At 41.1% G+C, this 19,166-nt stretch overlaps 1 protein-coding gene across 1 annotated transcript in view; it reads left to right on the top strand.

Moving 5' to 3' along the window:
- PLEKHH1 (pleckstrin homology, MyTH4 and FERM domain containing H1) overlaps positions 1-18,638 on the top strand; it is a 53,843-nt gene extending 35,205 nt beyond the window's left edge. The window contains exons 17-29 of the mRNA XM_055791521.1: positions 33-141; positions 1,072-1,184; positions 1,840-2,016; positions 2,858-2,955; positions 5,497-5,674; positions 6,087-6,242; positions 8,885-8,985; positions 10,802-10,943; positions 11,833-11,975; positions 13,086-13,215; positions 14,767-14,853; positions 15,396-15,542; positions 15,847-18,638. Coding sequence (XP_055647496.1) covers positions 33-141; positions 1,072-1,184; positions 1,840-2,016; positions 2,858-2,955; positions 5,497-5,674; positions 6,087-6,242; positions 8,885-8,985; positions 10,802-10,943; positions 11,833-11,975; positions 13,086-13,215; positions 14,767-14,853; positions 15,396-15,542; positions 15,847-16,023 — 1,758 coding nt within the window. The 3' untranslated portion in view covers positions 16,024-18,638. The remainder of the gene's footprint in view (positions 1-32; positions 142-1,071; positions 1,185-1,839; positions 2,017-2,857; positions 2,956-5,496; positions 5,675-6,086; positions 6,243-8,884; positions 8,986-10,801; positions 10,944-11,832; positions 11,976-13,085; positions 13,216-14,766; positions 14,854-15,395; positions 15,543-15,846) is intronic.
- Positions 18,639-19,166: the final 528 nt, after the last annotated feature.

The raw sequence follows: 19,166 nt of genomic DNA, 5'->3' as shown, positions 1-19,166 counted from the left end.
ATTGACCCATACCATTGTCCCCTTATGCCTAGAATACCTGGCTGTACCATCTGACTGTAGCAGCTGGTAGCAGTAATGCCACAGTGGGCACATCATATGAACAACTCATTGGAAAACTATTGGATGCAGAGGGAGACCCCGGTAAGTAGAAACCACAAACTCTTTTCTGTGGTAGCGAAGTATAAGAAAGGGCGTTTTCAATTCCCAGTTTTAATCCAGCCAAAGATGAGGAAAGAGGATTCTCAGTAGAATAGTGTATGATACAGCGTCCTGCTCCCCTAGTTCCACAGTAACATCTTCAGAGAGGATACAGGCATTGTAGTGAAACTAGACAGGTCCATCACATTGTCACATCATTTATCAAAGCATCTGAAATGTCTGTAACATTAATTAAAATTAAAAAAAGAATGGGGGCTTTAATTTTTCCTGTTACTGTTGGTCCTGATTTTCCTTTTCTGGGAATCTTGACCATATAAACGCATGCTCTCTTCTAAATACTCACTTGCCTTCACATCTGTTCCTCTGCACATGTAAACCCTCACACATACATTCATGCTCATCTGTTCTTCTTTATCTTTGATACTTGGTGTTCATGTATGTTTATGCACCATGTTCTCCAATGTGTATTAACATATGCATTCATACTTAATACTCTTTTCCTGCACGCTCACATATTCCTAGACCTATATGTGAACCTTGCTTACTGTTGAGTAGCAAATTGCACTAACAAAGATACCCCATTGCAGGCAGCTGCCCTGGCAGAATTTGTGTCTCTTGTTTGAACATACAGCTGAGTGGTTTCTCACCAGAATACAGCTGATGTGAAGCTCTAACACAGCAGGATTGAGGATGGCAATACTTCTTTCTGCTGATGGCTAATGCTGCTGGTGACTCCTTGTTCATGGCAGGCTTTGCTGCAATCGATGAAGTGGCAGCAAAGATAAATGTGGTCAAATGCAGTGCTGCTTCCTTGGGTGTTTTGCCATTTCAGCAAGGCTCCTTTTCAACATGGACACTGTTATCTTTCTTCTGTTTCTGACACTGCATGTTTTTGCCCATCTGCTACCTCAGATTCTCCTCTGTGGAAGCATCCTATGTTGTGCTACAGTAAAGATGGGTTGCACACATCCCTCACCACTCTGCCATCAGAGGCTCTGCAGACTGAAGCTCTGAAACTTTTTAAGGTATTTAAAGGGACATTGCATGGTTTTCAGTTATTTTACTGTTTTGTTGGGGCAAGAACATTGTTTGGTCATTTACTGTCACCATTGGTTGCTTTAGACAGGCCTGCTGGGTCATTTAATTACAATAGGACAGTTGGATATTAGGTGTCATTCATTCTCTGGAAGTTTTAACTTTTCCTTGTAGGGAGTCTGGGTTTAGGAACAATGTCCCCCACAGACTTTATGCTTCAGATTTAGCCTCATCTTCCTCTTTCCTCTCTGATAGTTGGATTGAAGGAAACAAACAATTTATTGGAAAACTCAGTTGTGTCATTAAGACTAAGGGTGAAGCCATTGGAGATTTGATTTTTGCACTCTACAAGTGTAAGATCAGCGGTAAGACTGGACAGTCTTAGCAAGATAAAGCACAGGCATGGAAAGCGGGAAGCACATTTCCCCCTCAGTTCTCTTGCTGACTTGTTGAGTGAATTTTCTAGTTGCCATAACTAAAGAGGGAGGGATAGGAATTAAGTGTTTATTTTCCTCCCTGCTCTCAAGGTTATTTAGAATAATTCATTTACTGTTTGTAACACATCTGGGGAACCTGGCCTGGAAGGTAGGTACCAGAGAAGAGTCACTGTATTCGTGGCATTTATGATCTTCTGCTCTTTTACAGTCCTGTCAGCTGTTCATCAATGTCCCTGTGGAGGCCCCCTCTATTGATTACCATGTGTCACTTGCCCAGACAGCGCTGCAGGTCTGCTTGACGCATACTGAGCTGCAGAATGAAATTTACTGTCAGCTTGTTAAACAGACCAGCTGTCGACAACCCCAGAACCACTCAGTCATTCAGGTGGGTTCTCTTTTGTCACTTCCACTCTGTAAATAGTTTTTATTTCATTCCATGTTTTTAATAATTAGCAAATTGCAAAAAATGGAACTGGTTCTCATGAAATTGTGCAGATGCTAAAGGTGTGCTGAAGGGAAGAGAATCTCAGCACGGATGTGCAAAGAAAAACACTGAGAATGTAACTACTTGCAAAATAAATTTTAGTTTTAATTTAACCATTTACCAGTTGCAAATGATCTATTCGACCATATTCAGAATCAAAATTCATAGCTCGTGTTGACTAGCTATAATTGTCACATGGTATTAATTTTGTTTTCCGTTTTAGTTCATCAACAGCATGCAAATCATGAATTTTGCTATTAAGAATGAAATCTGATTTTTGCACTATAATTATTAGGTAAATCAAATGAATAAGTTACAGCATGAATGTACATACTTGATTATAATATTCCCAGCTCAAATGAGAAAATACAATCTGGTTGAAGAATAATGGGTCTAATTTGAAACAAAATTCCCCAGTGTATTCTTTGTTATCATTTGCAGTTAGAAATAGGAAAAAAGTATTAATTTAAGACTTAATCATTCGCTCAGCTCTGGTTACACTAATCAAAATTTTCAAAAGTAGCTAATAATGTAGAACACCTCTTCTTAGAGTCCAGGTTGAGGTATTGGAGAGCAGTCTGTCCTCTGACCATGGCTTCCTTTGAAGTGTCTTGAACTACATGTCTAAAACAGTCACTCCCAAAAAGCACTAGTCACCATCCAACGTTTTGGTTGCAGTATTCTATGAAAGACAACAGGCAAGAAGTAGAGAACAAGAATGACGTCAGTTTTATGTTCACAGTGCTGGCAACTCCTGGCTTTGTGTGCTCCTCTGTTCCTGCCTCAACATCACTTCCTCTGGTACATCAAACAGCACTTGCAGCGACATGCAGACCCCAGGTAAAGACTTGCAGCCTTACCATTTTCTTCTGCTAAGCTGGTTGCCTTTTGCATCCACTATGGATAAAGATGGAAACAATTTTGTAACTCACACCTGCAAAAATAAGTTGAGGGAGGGGACAGAAAGTTCCCAATGCTATCAAGCTGTACCCCTTCAGTCATTCACATTAATTTGTCATTTAAGCTAGTTCATAAAGCTGAGTGACCTATACCAGCAAAAGAACTTTTTGCAGATATAACTGGAGCTACACAGGGAGTTTTATTGCTGATGCAGCTACTTTCTTTTATTGACAGAAAACCAGAGCAAAATAATTATTCAGAAGGAATTACTAGAATTCTAGATGATCACATTCTGCTGTCAGATTAGCAGGTGTACTGACAGAACAAAAATGAGGCAGAGAACATCTCAGGGAACCATAAAAAGTTAGGAAAAATGCACAAACCTGAAATCTATGCTAGTACTCTTTTTTGTTGTTGTTGTTGTTACTTCTTCAAAGTGTAACACTTTCCCCTATAAGAAAACAGTGCAAGGTCTACTGTAACAGCAATAAACTGCTCTCCAGTGTTCATGCAGTGCTCTTTGTTTCCATGGTGATCTGGTCGTCAGCATATCTCACTGTGTCCTTGGTGGGAAGGTCACAGCTAGAAATGTCTAGTTGTCTCTTGCAACAATATACTGCTGCTAAGATATAGGTAAAAGAGTGGTTTAATTTCAAACAAATATTCATGTTCAAATACTCAGCCTAAGTCTGTTTTGGAACTCACGCTAAAAGTGTCCTGACATTTAAAGAACATCTGTGTACTTCTCCTATCGAGTTATTTTTTTTATTTCCTTATATGCTGCCTCACATTTGATATTTCTTCTCAGAAGGAAAAATACAGGTATCAGGCACCCCTTGATGTTCAGGCACTCCCTCCATTGTCTAAGGCAGCATGTTAGGGATCTTCTGGCTGGTATTAGAAACCATCCCTTCAGACTTGTGCAGTACCAGCTCCCAAACTGGCCCGTTCAACTCAGTAGTGGAGCTGCTTTACTGTTAAGTACTATGGAATTTCATAAGGATGTGCTGGGCTCTGCAAAACTGATTTAATGCATCAGTTTTGAGCATTACTATGCTGATGGTCTGCCATGTTCTCAGGCTAAAAGTGCCTTTATCAACAAATAAACTTCAAGCAGAACCAAAGAGGAAATGTATTTATACAATCCAGCTATGAACAATTATAAAGGCTAGAAAAAAAACATACAGAAATTACAACAAACTGTGCTTATATTCATCTGTAGTTTAGATTAGATTGAGAACAGTTGCTAAACGGGACTTAGCTCCTTCTGCCAAGCTTTGGGAATACTTCTGTCTCTTCAGGTGGAGCAGGTGCAGCTGTTTCTTGACCAGTTTAAATAGATAGGCTTTCCCTGTTTCATACAGCAAACAAGACACCAGAGTGTTTACACCACATAATGCCTATGGTCTAGATTTACACTAGATCTTCATTTTAGCTATCGTTTTTCATGATATATACTTTAAGCTCACCTTTCAAATCTCTGAGAGGAAGAAACGTGGAGCACAGCTCTAGGTTAGAAGACGCAGGACTCAGGAGCGTTTGGAAGCCAGACACAACAGTTTCTCATTGAATCAAGGTTCTCTATATGAAAATTGTTCAAACACGTTACTGGGGAGGTACATAATGAGCGATACGTTGCTACAGTGGAAAGCCAGAGCTCCTGACTTCCATGTTGCTTGCCAGGATTTAACTGGAGATTTAATCATGTACTGAGCTCCTGGAGGTATCTTGAATGGAATTAGTTTCCCCTGCAAAGTGCTTATAAATCCATAGAAATCCTTCAGTTTCAGAATTTATGCAGAATATGCATTCTTAACATTTTTGCAAAAGGTGTAATTGACTGTTCTTGCCTGGCTTTAGACACACATCCTTTTGGTGCTGTTCAATAGAGCATTCTCTTCAGTAAACTGATCACGTTAATAACTATCCCTATACTGTACTGAACTGTCAACAAATCTGAGCCTGCTTTGAATCTCTGTTGAGTCTCTTGATTGGTAGATAGGGTTAATACATGGAAACTTATGGTTTGTATAACCATGTAAGTTGATAAACATATAACCCTGTAAGCGAGACTAATGCATTGCAACTTATTAATACTTACCAGGACTCGACATGATAGTAACTAAATTCTGCTGGCATGACAGTGAGTTTGAAGGTGAACTGGTCTTGGTTTAATGGATGCTATGATGGCAGCAGGGTACAGAAGAGGATATTCCTATGCTATGTCCAGTCCAGCTAGGAGCAGGGAATGCTCTTGTGCTTCCTAGAATCCGCTGTCTACCTTAATTTTACAGTTCCTTGGAGCTTAGGTTTGTGTTGTAGCTTTTCACTTGAGCTGTTGGGATGAACCGGGATATCTGCAGAGATGTATCTTTGCTTGAGCAAAAGCCTAAGGGAGGAATGCTTTGTCATGGCATGGGAAATGGAAGAGGACATGGCATTTGAAGCATATTTGTGATTTATCTGCACTTCTTCACCTAGGAGTGAAATAGGCAAGTATGCCATCTACTGCCAGAGATCAGTAGACCGCACTGTGCAGACTGGTGAGCGGGAAGCCAAGCCCTCCCGGATGGAGATTGTGTCCATCCTGCTGAGAAATCCCTACCACCACTCACTCCCCTTCAGCATCCCAGTGCACTTCATGAATGGAACCTACCAGGTGAGCCACCACAGCTTCCTTTCTTCTGGGCACTAGAGGACTGCACTGTAACCTGCCTCCTTCATGTGAGTAGGAAGCACCATGGTGTTTAATACACGTCAGATACTGAGAGATACACTGTTTCTCCTCCTTGCCATTTTAGCCTTTTTTTCTGAGAAAAGGAAAGGAATCCAGCCCCAGCTCTATAGGTCTTAGGAATAAAAGGTAGCTGGGGAAAAGGGAGAGATGTCATAAGTGACTCAGTAACTGAGAAAGAATGCAGTGTGAAGGGAGACAATATGCAGGTGCTGTCACTGGAGTTGGCAATCAATCCTGAGACATCAGACTAGGAAACCAGGCTGCACTAGTTATGATGCCCATCAATGTCATGTTTACTGAAAGTTATCCTCAACTAACTCCTCTTCCATTGCAGGTTGTGGGTTTTGATGGTTCCTCAACAGTTGATGAATTCATCCAGCGACTGAACCAGGAGACAGGAATGAGGAAGCCATCCCACATGGGATTTTCTCTGTTCACAGATGATCCCTCTGGCAGGAATTTGGAACACTGTCTGCAGGGTAACATGAAGGTATATTGTTTTTCCCTCTGCTACATTCAGCATACATCTTTAAAGAGCTGCTAAGTAGCTAATGATTTTTTCTTAATGCAGCAAGACCAAATACACTTGGGTATGGTCTACCAAGGTTAGTATTCAGAGATCAGATATTAATTCTTGCACTTGGGTCACAACAGCCTCACACAATGCTACAGGCTTGGGGAAGAGCAGCTGGAAAGCTGCCTAGTGGAAAAAGGACTTGGGGATATTGGTCCACAGCTGGCTGAACATGAGCCAGCAGTGTGCCCAGGTGGCCAAGAAGGCCAAGAGCATCCTGGCTTGTATCAGAAATACTGTGGCCAGCAGGACTAGGGGAGTGGTTGTACCCCTGTACTCGGCACTGGTGAGTCCACACCTCGAATCCTGTGTTGAGTTTTGGTCACCTCACTGCAAGAAAGACATTGAGGTGCTGGAGCCTGTCCAAAGAAGGGCAACAAACCTGGTAAAGGGTCTAGAGAACAAGTCTTATGAGGAGCTGCTGAGGGAACTGGGGTTGTTTAGCCTGGAGAGGAGGAAACTGAGGAGAGACCTTATTGCCCTCTACAACTACCTGAAAGGAAGTTGTAGCGAGGGGAGTACTGTCAGTCTCTTCTCCCAAGTAACAGGACAAGAGGAAATGGCCTCAAGTTGAGCCAGGGGAGTTTTAGATTGGATATGAGGAAAAATTTCTTCACTGAAAGGGTTTGTCAAGCATTGGAACAGGCTGCCCAGGGGAGTGGCTGAGTTGCCATCCCTTGAAGCATTTAAAAGATGTGTCGGTGCGGCCCTCAGGGACATTTAGTGGTGGTCTTGGCAGTGCTAGGTTAATGGTTGGACTCAATCTTAAAGGTCTTTTCCAATCTAAATGATTCTATAATTAACTCAGTCTAGTCTGAGATCCTAGTTAAGACAAAGCATGTTCCGTTTTAGTAGGTGATAAATTGGTCAATTTTTTAAAACTCTTTAACTTTAGCACATATTAAAGTTTAATTTGTCTTGACTACAAAATTAAAACATGACTGAGCTAGCTAGCATGATCAGGTATCACAACTAACATCAAAGGTGACACTTCTAATTGAGACAAATTTATGTTAGGCTGTGAGTCTCTTGGCATGTCTGTGTAAATTACTACATAATCCAATAAATGGATCTCCTTGCTATCTCCAGATAACTCAGGCTTTCATTGTTGATGAGTGTACTTGGGAAAGAAAGCTCTACTGAGCATGCCTTCACTTTAAAAAAGAGAGGAGTGCCTCAGATCAAGGGAAAAAGAAAGCAGATAAAGTATTAACATCTGTGTCTTTCATATGGAGATTTTTACCCATGCTACAGCTGGATGACTGCCTTGAGTGAGCAGGCTAGCAGCCGTGAATGAGACACGTCGGATTTGGGTACAAATGTGGGAGAACAATTTGTCATACAACACTGATGGAGGAACAGTGGTACTGGGAACTTTGAAGATGCCCCGGTACCTGTAAGGAACATAAACATTCAGTTCTACACAGCATAAAATTTCATATTGGGCAATGAAGGGATAAGATACCAATAATTTAAAATTAGATTTTTTGAAGAGGAAACTACCACAGACAGTGCCAAATTTTATATTTTACTTTCATGGCCTAATATAGATCAGATAATCTGGAGCTTTGCTAGTAATTGAACCACCATTTGGAGAGATGAGATATTAAACGAAGGAGACTAAGACAATCAAAGGTATCACTTTTACTGGTTATTAACTGGTTATTATTTACTTGCCAAGGCAACCTCAATAGCTGCTTAAGGGAGGATTAGAATATCTGATTATGTATTTAATGTGGCTGCTTATGTTCGCATTCCTTTTATTGAGATACTATCAGAAGAGAAGCAGAGGCCTTTATTAGACCACTGGTAAAAGGACTGGAACAACCAACAGGAGCTGAATGGATCAAGGAAATTAATCATGCTATTACTAAAAATATGTCTGAGTTACAAAGGTGGAATCTAGGATCAAATATACCCAAAGTTCAGACATTCACATACAAGAGTTTGGTTTAGCCATGCATGTAGACAGCTGCTCTTCAGAAGATACGTTAGTGCTTTAATTTGGCTCAGGAGGGCACTTTTGAAGCAAACTTACCAATCATTCTTATTAATCATGCTTTGTTTCGCATTAAGGAGCAACCTTAGAGAGCACAAAATGGATCCTTTGTACATGAAATGTGAACTGGAAGGTGTGATCCAACACAGTAGTGGGCTTTCACGCCATTTGATAAGACCAAAGCTAGTGCAAAGGAAAAACCCTTTGAAACTCATGTAGCGTGGGCATAGAGTCTTAGGAACAGGTGTTTCACTGTGCAGATCTGCTCCTCCTGAGGTTTGCTACTTGCTAACATAGATGTAGCCACAGAGTTGCTACCAGACCAGAACACGTGTGCTCCCAGCTGATTAGAGCTGGAGTTTTCAGTTGGAAGGCTTTGATTTTTACATACTGTGCAACAGAAAAAGGAATCATCGCTTCTGGCTGTGTTTATGCTGATCCAGTCTGTTTCTTTATTTTCTGTGTTCTGCAACACTTTTTTCACTTATTTTCCCCTCAAGCCTTGACTATGCGTTTCACCTCAGTTTGTCTCTCCTCTCTCCGTGGTATTTTTTTAAAGATCTGTGATATCATTTCTAAATGGGAACAAGCCTTAAAAGAATTGCATCCTGGGAAATATGAAGGTGGCACAAGAATTGTGAAGTTAACCTATAAGAACAGGTACTGTGATTCGTTGGTTGGCCTCACTACTGCTGTTAATTAAATATTTCTATACTGCATATATCTCTGTAGATGTCCAGTAACTGATAGTAAAAAAATAGTACTGTTAGTGCCAAAACTAGCTAAGATTCATTCAAATCCTACATGAGATGTGTTGATTTTTGTGTGTGGTACATGTATAAAAGAGGGTATATGGCTTAGAGGTAAAACCCAAACCATTTTGCAATAGCAGAACAGATTTAAAATAAGTGAAGAACTAGCTGTAGCACAGTGAGACATACTTGGCACAATTTCATTTGCCTAGATCCTAAAACATAATTAAATAACATGGGTTAGGTGAGAGGAAAAGAGACCTGGGGGGAAAATCACCAGTAAAAACGAATAGGCTGAAACTTGCAATTAAGTGAAGTATCACAAAGATTAAAAAGATAGAAGAACAATGTTCTAAATCACATGAGCTGTAGAAGAGACATGTAGTAGCAGTGCCCAGACTTTATAAAGAAAGAAATGTTAAAAGTTAGATGACGAGAGATGGTAGAGAAGGAAAGTACAAGACAAAGATCTAAATCAAAAACTGGAACGTCATTTCATCACTTGTAATACAGACAGGAATTCTGAATTAGTGAATGAAGAGCTGTGTATGAGAACAAGGAACAGCTTTCTGCATGTGAAGTCTCTTTGCAGACAAAACAAAGGCCACCCCAAAACCAAAAAGAGACAGGGTTCTGCATTGAATGTATGAAGATTTTGTTGAGTGTAGTGGTGGAAACAAATTTCTGTCAGCTTTGTTAGTTGGTATAACAGAGGTGGAAGAAGTTACTGTTTTTGACCCAGAAGGCAGTGTTTTTTAAAGTGTCAGGAGTGAAACTTTGTGGTATTATTTTATTGGACTGGAATGTGCCTAGATTGGACAGCAAGGATGTTTTGATAAGGCCTTTCCAAGGTTGGGCTGTGCGAACATCAAGGACTCTGATAAGACGTGATAAGGTCGATATGGTCCTAATGGTGTTATCAATTTTACAGTGACATAAAAATAAACTGATCCACTGGAATTAATATCTTGTGTAGTATTGTGGAATATATCATCATAGATGCAGCTTTGAATTAATATATGAATTAGATGGTGTGGGCTGTAAATAGGCATGCATGAGGAGTGGTTCTGGGAAGCGTTCCCCAAGCAGATATCTCTAACCCCCGTTAGTCATCCTGCTATACCAGGTCAAAGAAATGGCAAGTGTGAAGGGAATAAAAAATAGTAGGAAGCTTTGATTTTCAAGAATGCCTCTTCAATTTTTGAAATAAAACCTGCTAACTGGGTCTCTATTTTCTGCTGAAGCAAACAGACAGAAGACTTTTTTAGTAACAATACCAGTGTAAGTGGTCAAAACAAAGCTGACAAAAATAACAAGACTACAATACTGCCATGTAGAAGTTTATACGTGTAGAGCAGAGTAGTTCTGTACTCTGTGATAAACAGGGAAGGCCATATCTTAAATATTACCTGTCTATGCTTGATAGCGATGGACAGACACTGATTTACCTTAGTTTAATAAGGCTTCACTGTCTTGAAGTGGTTGGCTTACAGAATTCAAATGGCTTCAAAAGCTAGAAGGCATGTTTTGAGTTGCCCAAATCTTGTCCATAAGGGAAGCACCTTGGCTTCCAAATCTCTGTCCAGTACCTCTGCAATACACGAAGTTCACTTTGGAGAAGGAGGAGGAAAAAACCCACAACCTACTTTTATTTATACTCACTTTGATCAAAGTTCCCACCTCTGCTTTCAGTTCACAATATCTTTTTACCTTCTGCTTTTTAGGCTATATTTTCGGAGCCAGGCCAAAGGTGAGACAGACCGTGAGCGGTTGCTACTGGCCTTCCAAGTCAGCAATGAAATAGCCAATGGAAGGTTTCCTGTAAATAAGGAATTAGCTCTGGAAATGGTGGCTTTGATGGCTCAGGTGAGTATGACTATGGGCAGAAATCCTTTTGCCCTCCAGGGACTTCAGCTATACGCTGAATATCTTTGACTAAGCAGCTATCTTTTACATCAAAAGTGTTTTCTCTTATCAAACAGTCTGAGATGTACCATGCAATTATACCAGCATACGTGTGTTATTACAACACCTTTTGCTGCAGGGAAATTTGCTATGGGAGTGCTTCTCCTTTCCTTCTGAAGGAAAATATTGGAAAAAACAGTGAAGCTGGACTATCCCAGAACTGCTCCAATGAGTGCCTTAGTAGAGATATGGAAATAGTATCACTACTGAAATTCCATTAATAGTAAAACCTTTCCCTGTTGCACTGCCAATAGCCTCTTACTCAGGAAGAGCGTCTTGTGGGACCTTGCATTAGACCTCCAGGCTTGCATTTAGCATTTTATCACATAAAACATACAGTGTGGGTTGTGGGCATGATAAGCAGGATAATAGTTTCTTTCTGAGCTGAAACTGCTTGTTGCATTTGTTAAAGCAGTGTAAACTGAGATGAAGAGGCTGGGAACATTGTCCAAACTATTTACAAATACACTGTTGTTTTAACTGGCCAATTGACAATAAACCCCAAAAGCTTGGCAGCTACACAGAAGGGTCTCCCTACAAAAAGTAGCTGGCTGATATCTTGTTTCACATTCTTAGATCAGTAAAGAATTCCCTGGGCAGTCATATCCTTCGTAATTGCTCTGTTGTATACCTTTACTATGGTAAATACTGTAGACAAAATTCCCCAGCCTAATGGTGTCTTTTTGCGTGACTAATAAATATAGTAGTTATCGGTATGGGAATTCATGGAATGTTCTACTGCACAAAAACCCCCATAGTTCTGGTGCTATTAACTATAATGTTGTCTTAGGTGGAATATGGGGATTTGGATCGAACAGGATCTTCAAGTCCTGGGGGAACATCACAATTGAAAATGCAGCATCTTCTCCACCAGGTCTTAGATAAATTCTACCCCAAACGCTACAAGCAAAACATTACTCCTGAACAGCTGAGGTAAAATGTTGGTTCTTCTATACTTTGCACTGAAAACAAATTTACCTGCAAAATTCTGTCATTACATTTAAGAAATTTCAAGAATCCCTGTCAAGATTATTTGATGTAGAAACTTAAAACACAAGTGTCAGGGAAAGGTTCCTTTAAAAGAAAATAGCAGTTAATTAATATAAAAAGAGCCCAAATCACCAAGTAAGTTTCCCCTAGACAAGAAGTTTAAGCCTTTCACTTCCAAATTAGGCATCTCAGTTCCAATAAACTCTAACCTAAGCCTAAGATGAGTTCCGTTTCTCAGTTTTAGTTTTACCATTCCCCCGAGTGTCCATTGAATCCAGATGCCTAATAATTGCGATGGGCTATAAAACCAGCTTATATGGGCTGCTTCAGGCCATGCAGTAATTCTGGTAGGACATATTTTGGCCGGGCTTTCTGATATTCTGACTTGGAAGTTCTTACACGCAGTGCAGAGATCTCAAATACTCAAGTACAGAATTCAGATGCTGCCATGGATTGCAGCTCTAGCTTTTAAAGAGAGAGAACGGTCATCTTCCAGACGCAGTGGTAGATCTAACACAGTTACCTCCCTTTGGAAGCAAATTCAATATGCCCGTAGCAAGACAGCTGCCAAACCATCCCTAGTGAGCCAAATCAGGGGGTTGGAACTAAATCTTTAAGGTCTCTTCCAACCCAAACCATTCTATGGCTCTAGATACTGTGGTTCCATACAGAGCATACTACAGGCATGATGAAGTTGAGAGTATAATTGAACGTGAAGACAGGCTGGGCAGGATTTTTTCTGTAACAGCTGCCTGAGTGTTTGTAGTTACAGTTGTTTAATATATACACCAGTGAGCAACCCATATGTAACTGGGATTCCTGGATATTGCAGTATAACTAGTAGTAAAATAATTGTGGAAGTAGAGAAAATGCTAAAAGAAACTCAGGTTGTACAGTGATCATAAACTGACAGCAGTAGCAGCCCTGTCCGTAGTGCTGTATAGAACAGCCCTTTTGGAGTAAGAGGTACATTTATTAACTGTTGTAATTTTACTCACCTTTGCTTGGAAGACATTAGTATATAATGCTGCCTTGTGTCTTGGATTCTGAAAGGCAACTGGCTGACAGGCTGGCAACGAAGTGGATGGTGCTGCAGGGATGCTCTCCACCAGAATGTGTTCGGATTTATTTGACAGTGGCCCGGAAATGGCCTCTCTTTGGAACCAAAATATTTGCTGCTAAGGTAACTGGAGCGTACTTTTTTCTGTTCCTGAGAGTGAACTATCAGAGCAGAGATAGACCTATGATCTCTGGTAACATGGGTTGAAAATGCTTCTGCTTCAGTAAGGGAAAAAACCTGAATACGCAGCTCTGGTATCACGTAGGTTTAGAAAGAACAAAGAGAAATAGGTGCTGAACACCAGGGGTTGCTAGTGTGCAGTAAATACATACAGAAGGTTTCCTGGCTGCAGCGGTCGATCATAATGCTGGGTAACACCTCTCTTTACAAACCTTGCCAAAGCTTTCGCGGGCAGAAATTTCGCCGGGCATCAAGGCTGCAATGACAGTTTTAAAAATACTATTTACATACCACTGGGAGGGTGAAAGGGAAAAGACCCCCATAAATCACACCTGGTGACTGATGCTAGCTAAAAGGAAAATGGAGCTGGCTGCTTTCCTTGTCCCACAAGAGAGGCAAGCACTGCTAATGTCCTGTTGCAGAAACAAAATCTAAAGTACATATTGGGTAGGCTGCCAGCCCACAGGCATCAGTGAGACAGCAAAGAACAGCTGGAGGGAATACTTCTCCCAGTAGCTTGTACCATCCCCTCAGCCCATCCCAGGCTAGAGCTCTGTACCTTACTACCATTGCCTGAACTAATGTCTTGGCACACAGCAGCTGTCTGAGAAATCTTGTTTTGGCATTAACCGTCCTCCCCAACCCAGCAGCAACCTCCTCAGGTGAGCTTCAGAGAGGTCTTGGTCATGGTTCCATGCCCCTTGCTTTGAAGTCAAAGCTCCTGTAGTTATGGAATAAAGTCTAAGGATGAAAGGGACCTCTTGAGTAAATATACAAGAAGTTTTTGAGTAGATATTTATTTCCACTGCCAGGAGTAAAAGCAGAAGAGTTTACTGGTATTTGAGGTTACTGACACTGAAGAATCAGAATATAGAACAGTTCCACCCAGAGTTTAAATAGTTGATACTTGTGGCGATTAACTTTTTATTTTATCACTTTTCAGTAGTTAAACAGCAAAGCCTACGGCATTAGCCATGTAGTAGCAGGTTACCAGGAAAAAATCATGTAATGAACGGTAACAACACCTAACTCATCTTTAAGAGATAATTGATACAAATCTGTCAAAATCTGCAAGAAAGAAAATTGCATTGATGTGATGGTGCCGGGTGCACTGGTATTACAGAAACCAACAGGCTTCTCTGCCTGCCTGCATGACAGGAGTAGTCTAAGACCCAGAGCAGAGCAGAACTGCTGTTTTGTTGCTCTGTCCTAGCATTTCCTTCAGTCTTAACTACACCAAATGGAATTTAATTAATCTCAAAGCCTTTGTTATTATTACATCTCTTATGCCACTAGTCCCAAAATTCTATGTGAATCTGAAAATGTTATTCCAGTTGTTGAGCAAAGTCCTCTTAAAAATCAAACCAGGTCAGACCAGTAAGCCTATAGAATTCTCTCTCATCTTCACTTTATCCTTAAACCCCAAGATTTACATCAAAAGTCTTTGTGTGGTGATCAAGAAATATCTGAATTAATGATTTTCTTTCTCTCCAGCCTATTTTGCCTTCCTCATTGGAAGACTGTCCAGTCTGGATAGCTGTGAATGAAGATGGTGTCAGCATACTGGATTATAATACTATGGTAGGGTGAGGAACATTGTTTAAGAAAATAACTTGCCTCCCACAGAAAGACATTCCCCTGAGTCCACTTAAAGTCACCGAAAGTTTGTCTTTAACTTCAAATGGATCCAGAAGTTAATTTGTAGAACTCGGAGATGAGGGAAGTCAGTGCTATGTCTGAATACTACACAAACACAGGAAAATTACAGCTATGGTGTAAGGCAGGGTTTCATGAAACAGCTCACCACCGCCTCTGATGGGCAGCAAACGTGCTCATTCATCTTGCAAAATCTCAGCGGGATGTGCTTTACTACTGCCATCTGGGGTATAACAAGGTTTGGAGTATTGTTCTGAAGCAGTGAGGCACTGAGCAAGCTAGGAGAAAACTAGCACTGCAGTTCTCACCTGAGCCTCTCTGCCAGCTTTACCTACACAGCCACTTACCTATACTGCCTGTTACCCCTGGAGATCCGGTGTTCTTGCAGGAAGTAACGACTATTAGTTTAAGGTAGCCATTTTTTCTGTTATGGAACTATTGACTCTCACACTCTCTGTTGTCTGCAGCACTTGAAAGTCTCTTACTCGTACTCCTCTGTGCTGACCTTTGGAGGCTGTCGAGATGACTTCATGATTGTAGTCAGTCAAATGAAAGAAAGGAGTTCTGGAAAAAACAGCACTGAAAAACTCCTTTTCACAATGCCAATTCCAAAGGTAATTATAAAATTAACAGTGAGTTTCTTTCCAGCTGGCAGCATCATAGCTGGGCATTTTGTACAAGCCCTGGGGACTGGTACTTGTCGGTGCTGCAGTAGCTATATACCTTCAATAAATCCCCTGTAAGCTGGAGCCTTTAATCAAGAGACTTATTCTCCCTAACTCTTAAAGACAGACCTTCATTTCAAAACCAAAAAATTCCATCTGAGAAAACCATTTGCAAAAGCTATGGCAGTCAATAGGTTCTAAAAATCAAAAGGCACTCTTACCTCTAATGGACTTAATTTTCTTTTTTCTGTAGATTGTTGAAGCAACGCTTCTTATTGCAAGCTACATTAACTACCGATCAACACCTTCACTCCTGTCTTCTGCACAGCCCTCCCGAAGCAAAACACCTGCTAACAAGCTCTGGGAGACAGAAAGCCGCCGCTTTTTTCCTTCCGTTCCCCGAAGCACTAAGGGGCCCACTCTGCTCTGAGGCTGCATTCCAAATGACTTCAGGGATTTGGGTTTTTTGTTTGTTTGGGGGTTGGTTTTTGGTGTTTTTTTTGCACCACTCTGTACTGCATTGCAGACTGCTACGATTGCGATGGTTACACCTTACTTCAATGCAGGCTTTGACTTTTTCCGTAATAATAGACAAAGTTCCTTAGTGGGTAGAGGCAGTGTCCTTTCTTCTAACAGAAGTGTTGATTTTGGGGACTGTGCAGGAGTTTCCTTTCCATGCTACGCTCCATCCAGAATACCACTCCTCAGGTCATGTGCCTGCACTGTGCTCCAGTCACATTACATCTGCTCTTTCCTTGCACCCATTTTTCTTCCATCTCCTGATCTTACTGCTTTGCTTACAAGCACATGATGTTCCTTTGATCCCTCCCCTTTCCAGCTTTCAGAAGACTGAAACTTTCCAGCTCCTTGCTCCAGACATGAAAGAAAGAAAACACTGTTGAGAAGGAAGAGAAACTAAACTGACAAGAATAATTCTGATGCAAGTCAAGGGTAATTTCAGACCTGAAATAGGGAGCATAGAGTAAGAGTTCAAGAATATTTTCAATTTTAAATAAAGGTGGAAACCTAGTGCCTTTGCATGTTGAGGACTCAGAACAACTAGGACTGGAAGGACTAGAACAGTGTCAGACGATGCCCTCGCTGCTACAGGACTGATGTGTTTCAGGAGCTGGATGCTGTTGTCTACGCAATAGATGAACATTAGATCTTTGCTGCAGGGCTGAATGTGTCACATGCTCCACCGTCAGACGAGCACTTTCAAAGACTTTTTCTGTTAATCACTGTTGTAGATGTTTTGGGATGTGTTTGCAACTGCACATAATCTCAGACAAAGGAAGACAAGGCAAGCAGGTTTTGTACTTTTTCTGTCTTCCAGCAACTGGAACAGCAGATCTTCCCAAACCAGCTCTGTCATTCTGACCTGACAGAAGCTGCTCCTTTAAAACTCCTGCTTCCTTCATGCCACCACGGCAAGGAGGAGGTAGTCAGCACTTGTGTACTCAAATATTGTTCTTCTGACTTTCCTAAAGAATTTCGGGGTTTTTTTGATCTATTTCAAAGGGACTTCAATATGAGTGAGAAGATTAATGGATTTTAAATAAGTAAAAGAAAAATAGCAATTCTTCTTGAAAAAGCTAAGTCTACCTGTCTTGAGTTCAGCTGTTTTGATAAGCTTTCTAAAAAATCTAAGGAAGAACAACTGCACTTTCAAAACTTTGTAATAATTATGCATTCATGGGCAACTTTCTCCAATTAAAACAGTAGGAATCCAACCATTAGAAAGAATTCAGCAACAGCAAATCAAAGCTATTTGCAAATGAACAGACCAACCATACCAGGTTGGTTTTTTACTCCCTAGTGCCTGCCACCAACCTTGAAACATCCAACTAATGCACACAGTGGAGTGCTACTTCAAGAAGTTTTTGTTTCACACTTACGGTGGGTGTAAAGCCACAAACTAAAAAAAGAGACAGACAAAAATTGCTCTGAGCAATTCCTTATCAGCGTTAAAAACATTAAAAAAAACCCCAAACCTAAACCCAAGCCACCCCACAGGGGGCTGTGGAAACAATATGGCAGACATGAGACAGAAAACAAGCAGAGACCTGATTTGCACATACTGTAACGTACCTACTTGTTACAAACTTAGGGACCAGCCCTTGAAGTTACAGAAAAGGGTAGAAGCTTTCTGAGCCAAAAACAATTTTGAGAAGGTATTTAGTGTTTTTTTCTTGGATACTTTTATGTGACTATACATCCTGATAGAGTGGTCAGCAGTATGTATTTTCTCTTTCTCGCACACCCGTACACAGAGTGATATTACAGCTACATCAGTTTGAATACAGAGCATTATTCCTCCTAACCCATCACCTATGCCTAATAGTTCCTCCGGCATCTGAAGGGCTGTTTGGCAGCCTGCTTCTTGTATCCTACCAGTAACAAAGCTGCTTCAGCATTCACTGAGCTGTCACTGGTGCTGGGGATGCTCAAGGCACAGAGGTCTCCAGCTCACAGTTCAGAGGCTGCACTTGCCTTACAGTGCTAATAACTCATGTCTTTAGAGACTTGTACCGGGGCAAACAGGAAGCAGAGATGTTGAATAAGCAAGAGCTGTCCCGATCCTCATTATTTTCTGCCATAACTGCACTTTAAATTGGGAAACGTGGCATACAAAACGTTTTTTTTTCTTATTTCTTAAAAATGTTCACCAATACTTGAGTATTTCAGGGACCACCCCACTCTGATGGATGCACATATACCTCCTATTTATAGCTTACCTTATTTCAAACAATCAACCAACCCTATGTAAATACCTATTTTGTATGATTCTTCGGTAGAGAACACAGTTCTAATCAATGCTTCTGGCAATGACTATTGCTGCAGCATAGAATGAGATGACAAAAGCCTTTGTTTTCTTAACTGCTGTGTGTATGTAAAGGGCTGTCTTTTCTGTTTTTCTTAATAAAGTGCAGTTATCATGAATTAAGCTGTGTTATTCTCAGAATGAAAGAAAGTATTTTAAAAGCCAAAATTGTCTTGATGTAAATAAAAATGGGCAAAGATTGTGTTGTGTATCCAAGCACATACCTGGTGCAAACCTGCCCTAGTCTGAGTCCTTCCTCTCTGAAGTCCTTCTTTCTCTCTTCTCTCCGCTTTAGTGGATGACTGAAGTGCGCTCCCACGGGCACAGGATGTTCATTCCTTCAAAAGGTGGCTAAAGCAATCTCTCAGACCACCTCCTGTGACGCAGCTACTTGGGCATTTCTTCAGTGCATGTTCTCAGGACTTCATGAGATTTTTACAGCACAGTCAACGTTCCCAGCACACTCCTAAGCCCACGACTCTGTCTACTCTGCTGAGACATAATTGATTTTCTGATGTGTTCTCCCCACAGCTCGGCAGTTCTTCCTGCTGCTACAGTGCTCCTTCAAGGGCCACAACCATTTCCCCTCCCCATGAAGAAATACAACTTGGCTGAACCACGCCCCGAGCCATAGCAAGTCAAGCATCCCACATGGCTCCTAAGTCAAAGGACCTCTGTTGCAGTCATTCGCACGTGTAGTTGTGCTCCCAGGGCCTGCCACTGTTGTTACAAGCCGATTTCTGCCCCTG

This window comes from Falco peregrinus, chromosome 1 (assembly GCF_023634155.1).
Source record: "Falco peregrinus isolate bFalPer1 chromosome 1, bFalPer1.pri, whole genome shotgun sequence".
In the NCBI taxonomy this organism is placed as follows: domain Eukaryota; kingdom Metazoa; phylum Chordata; class Aves; order Falconiformes; family Falconidae; genus Falco; species Falco peregrinus.
This window is presented reverse-complemented; position numbering and strand designations above follow the sequence as displayed.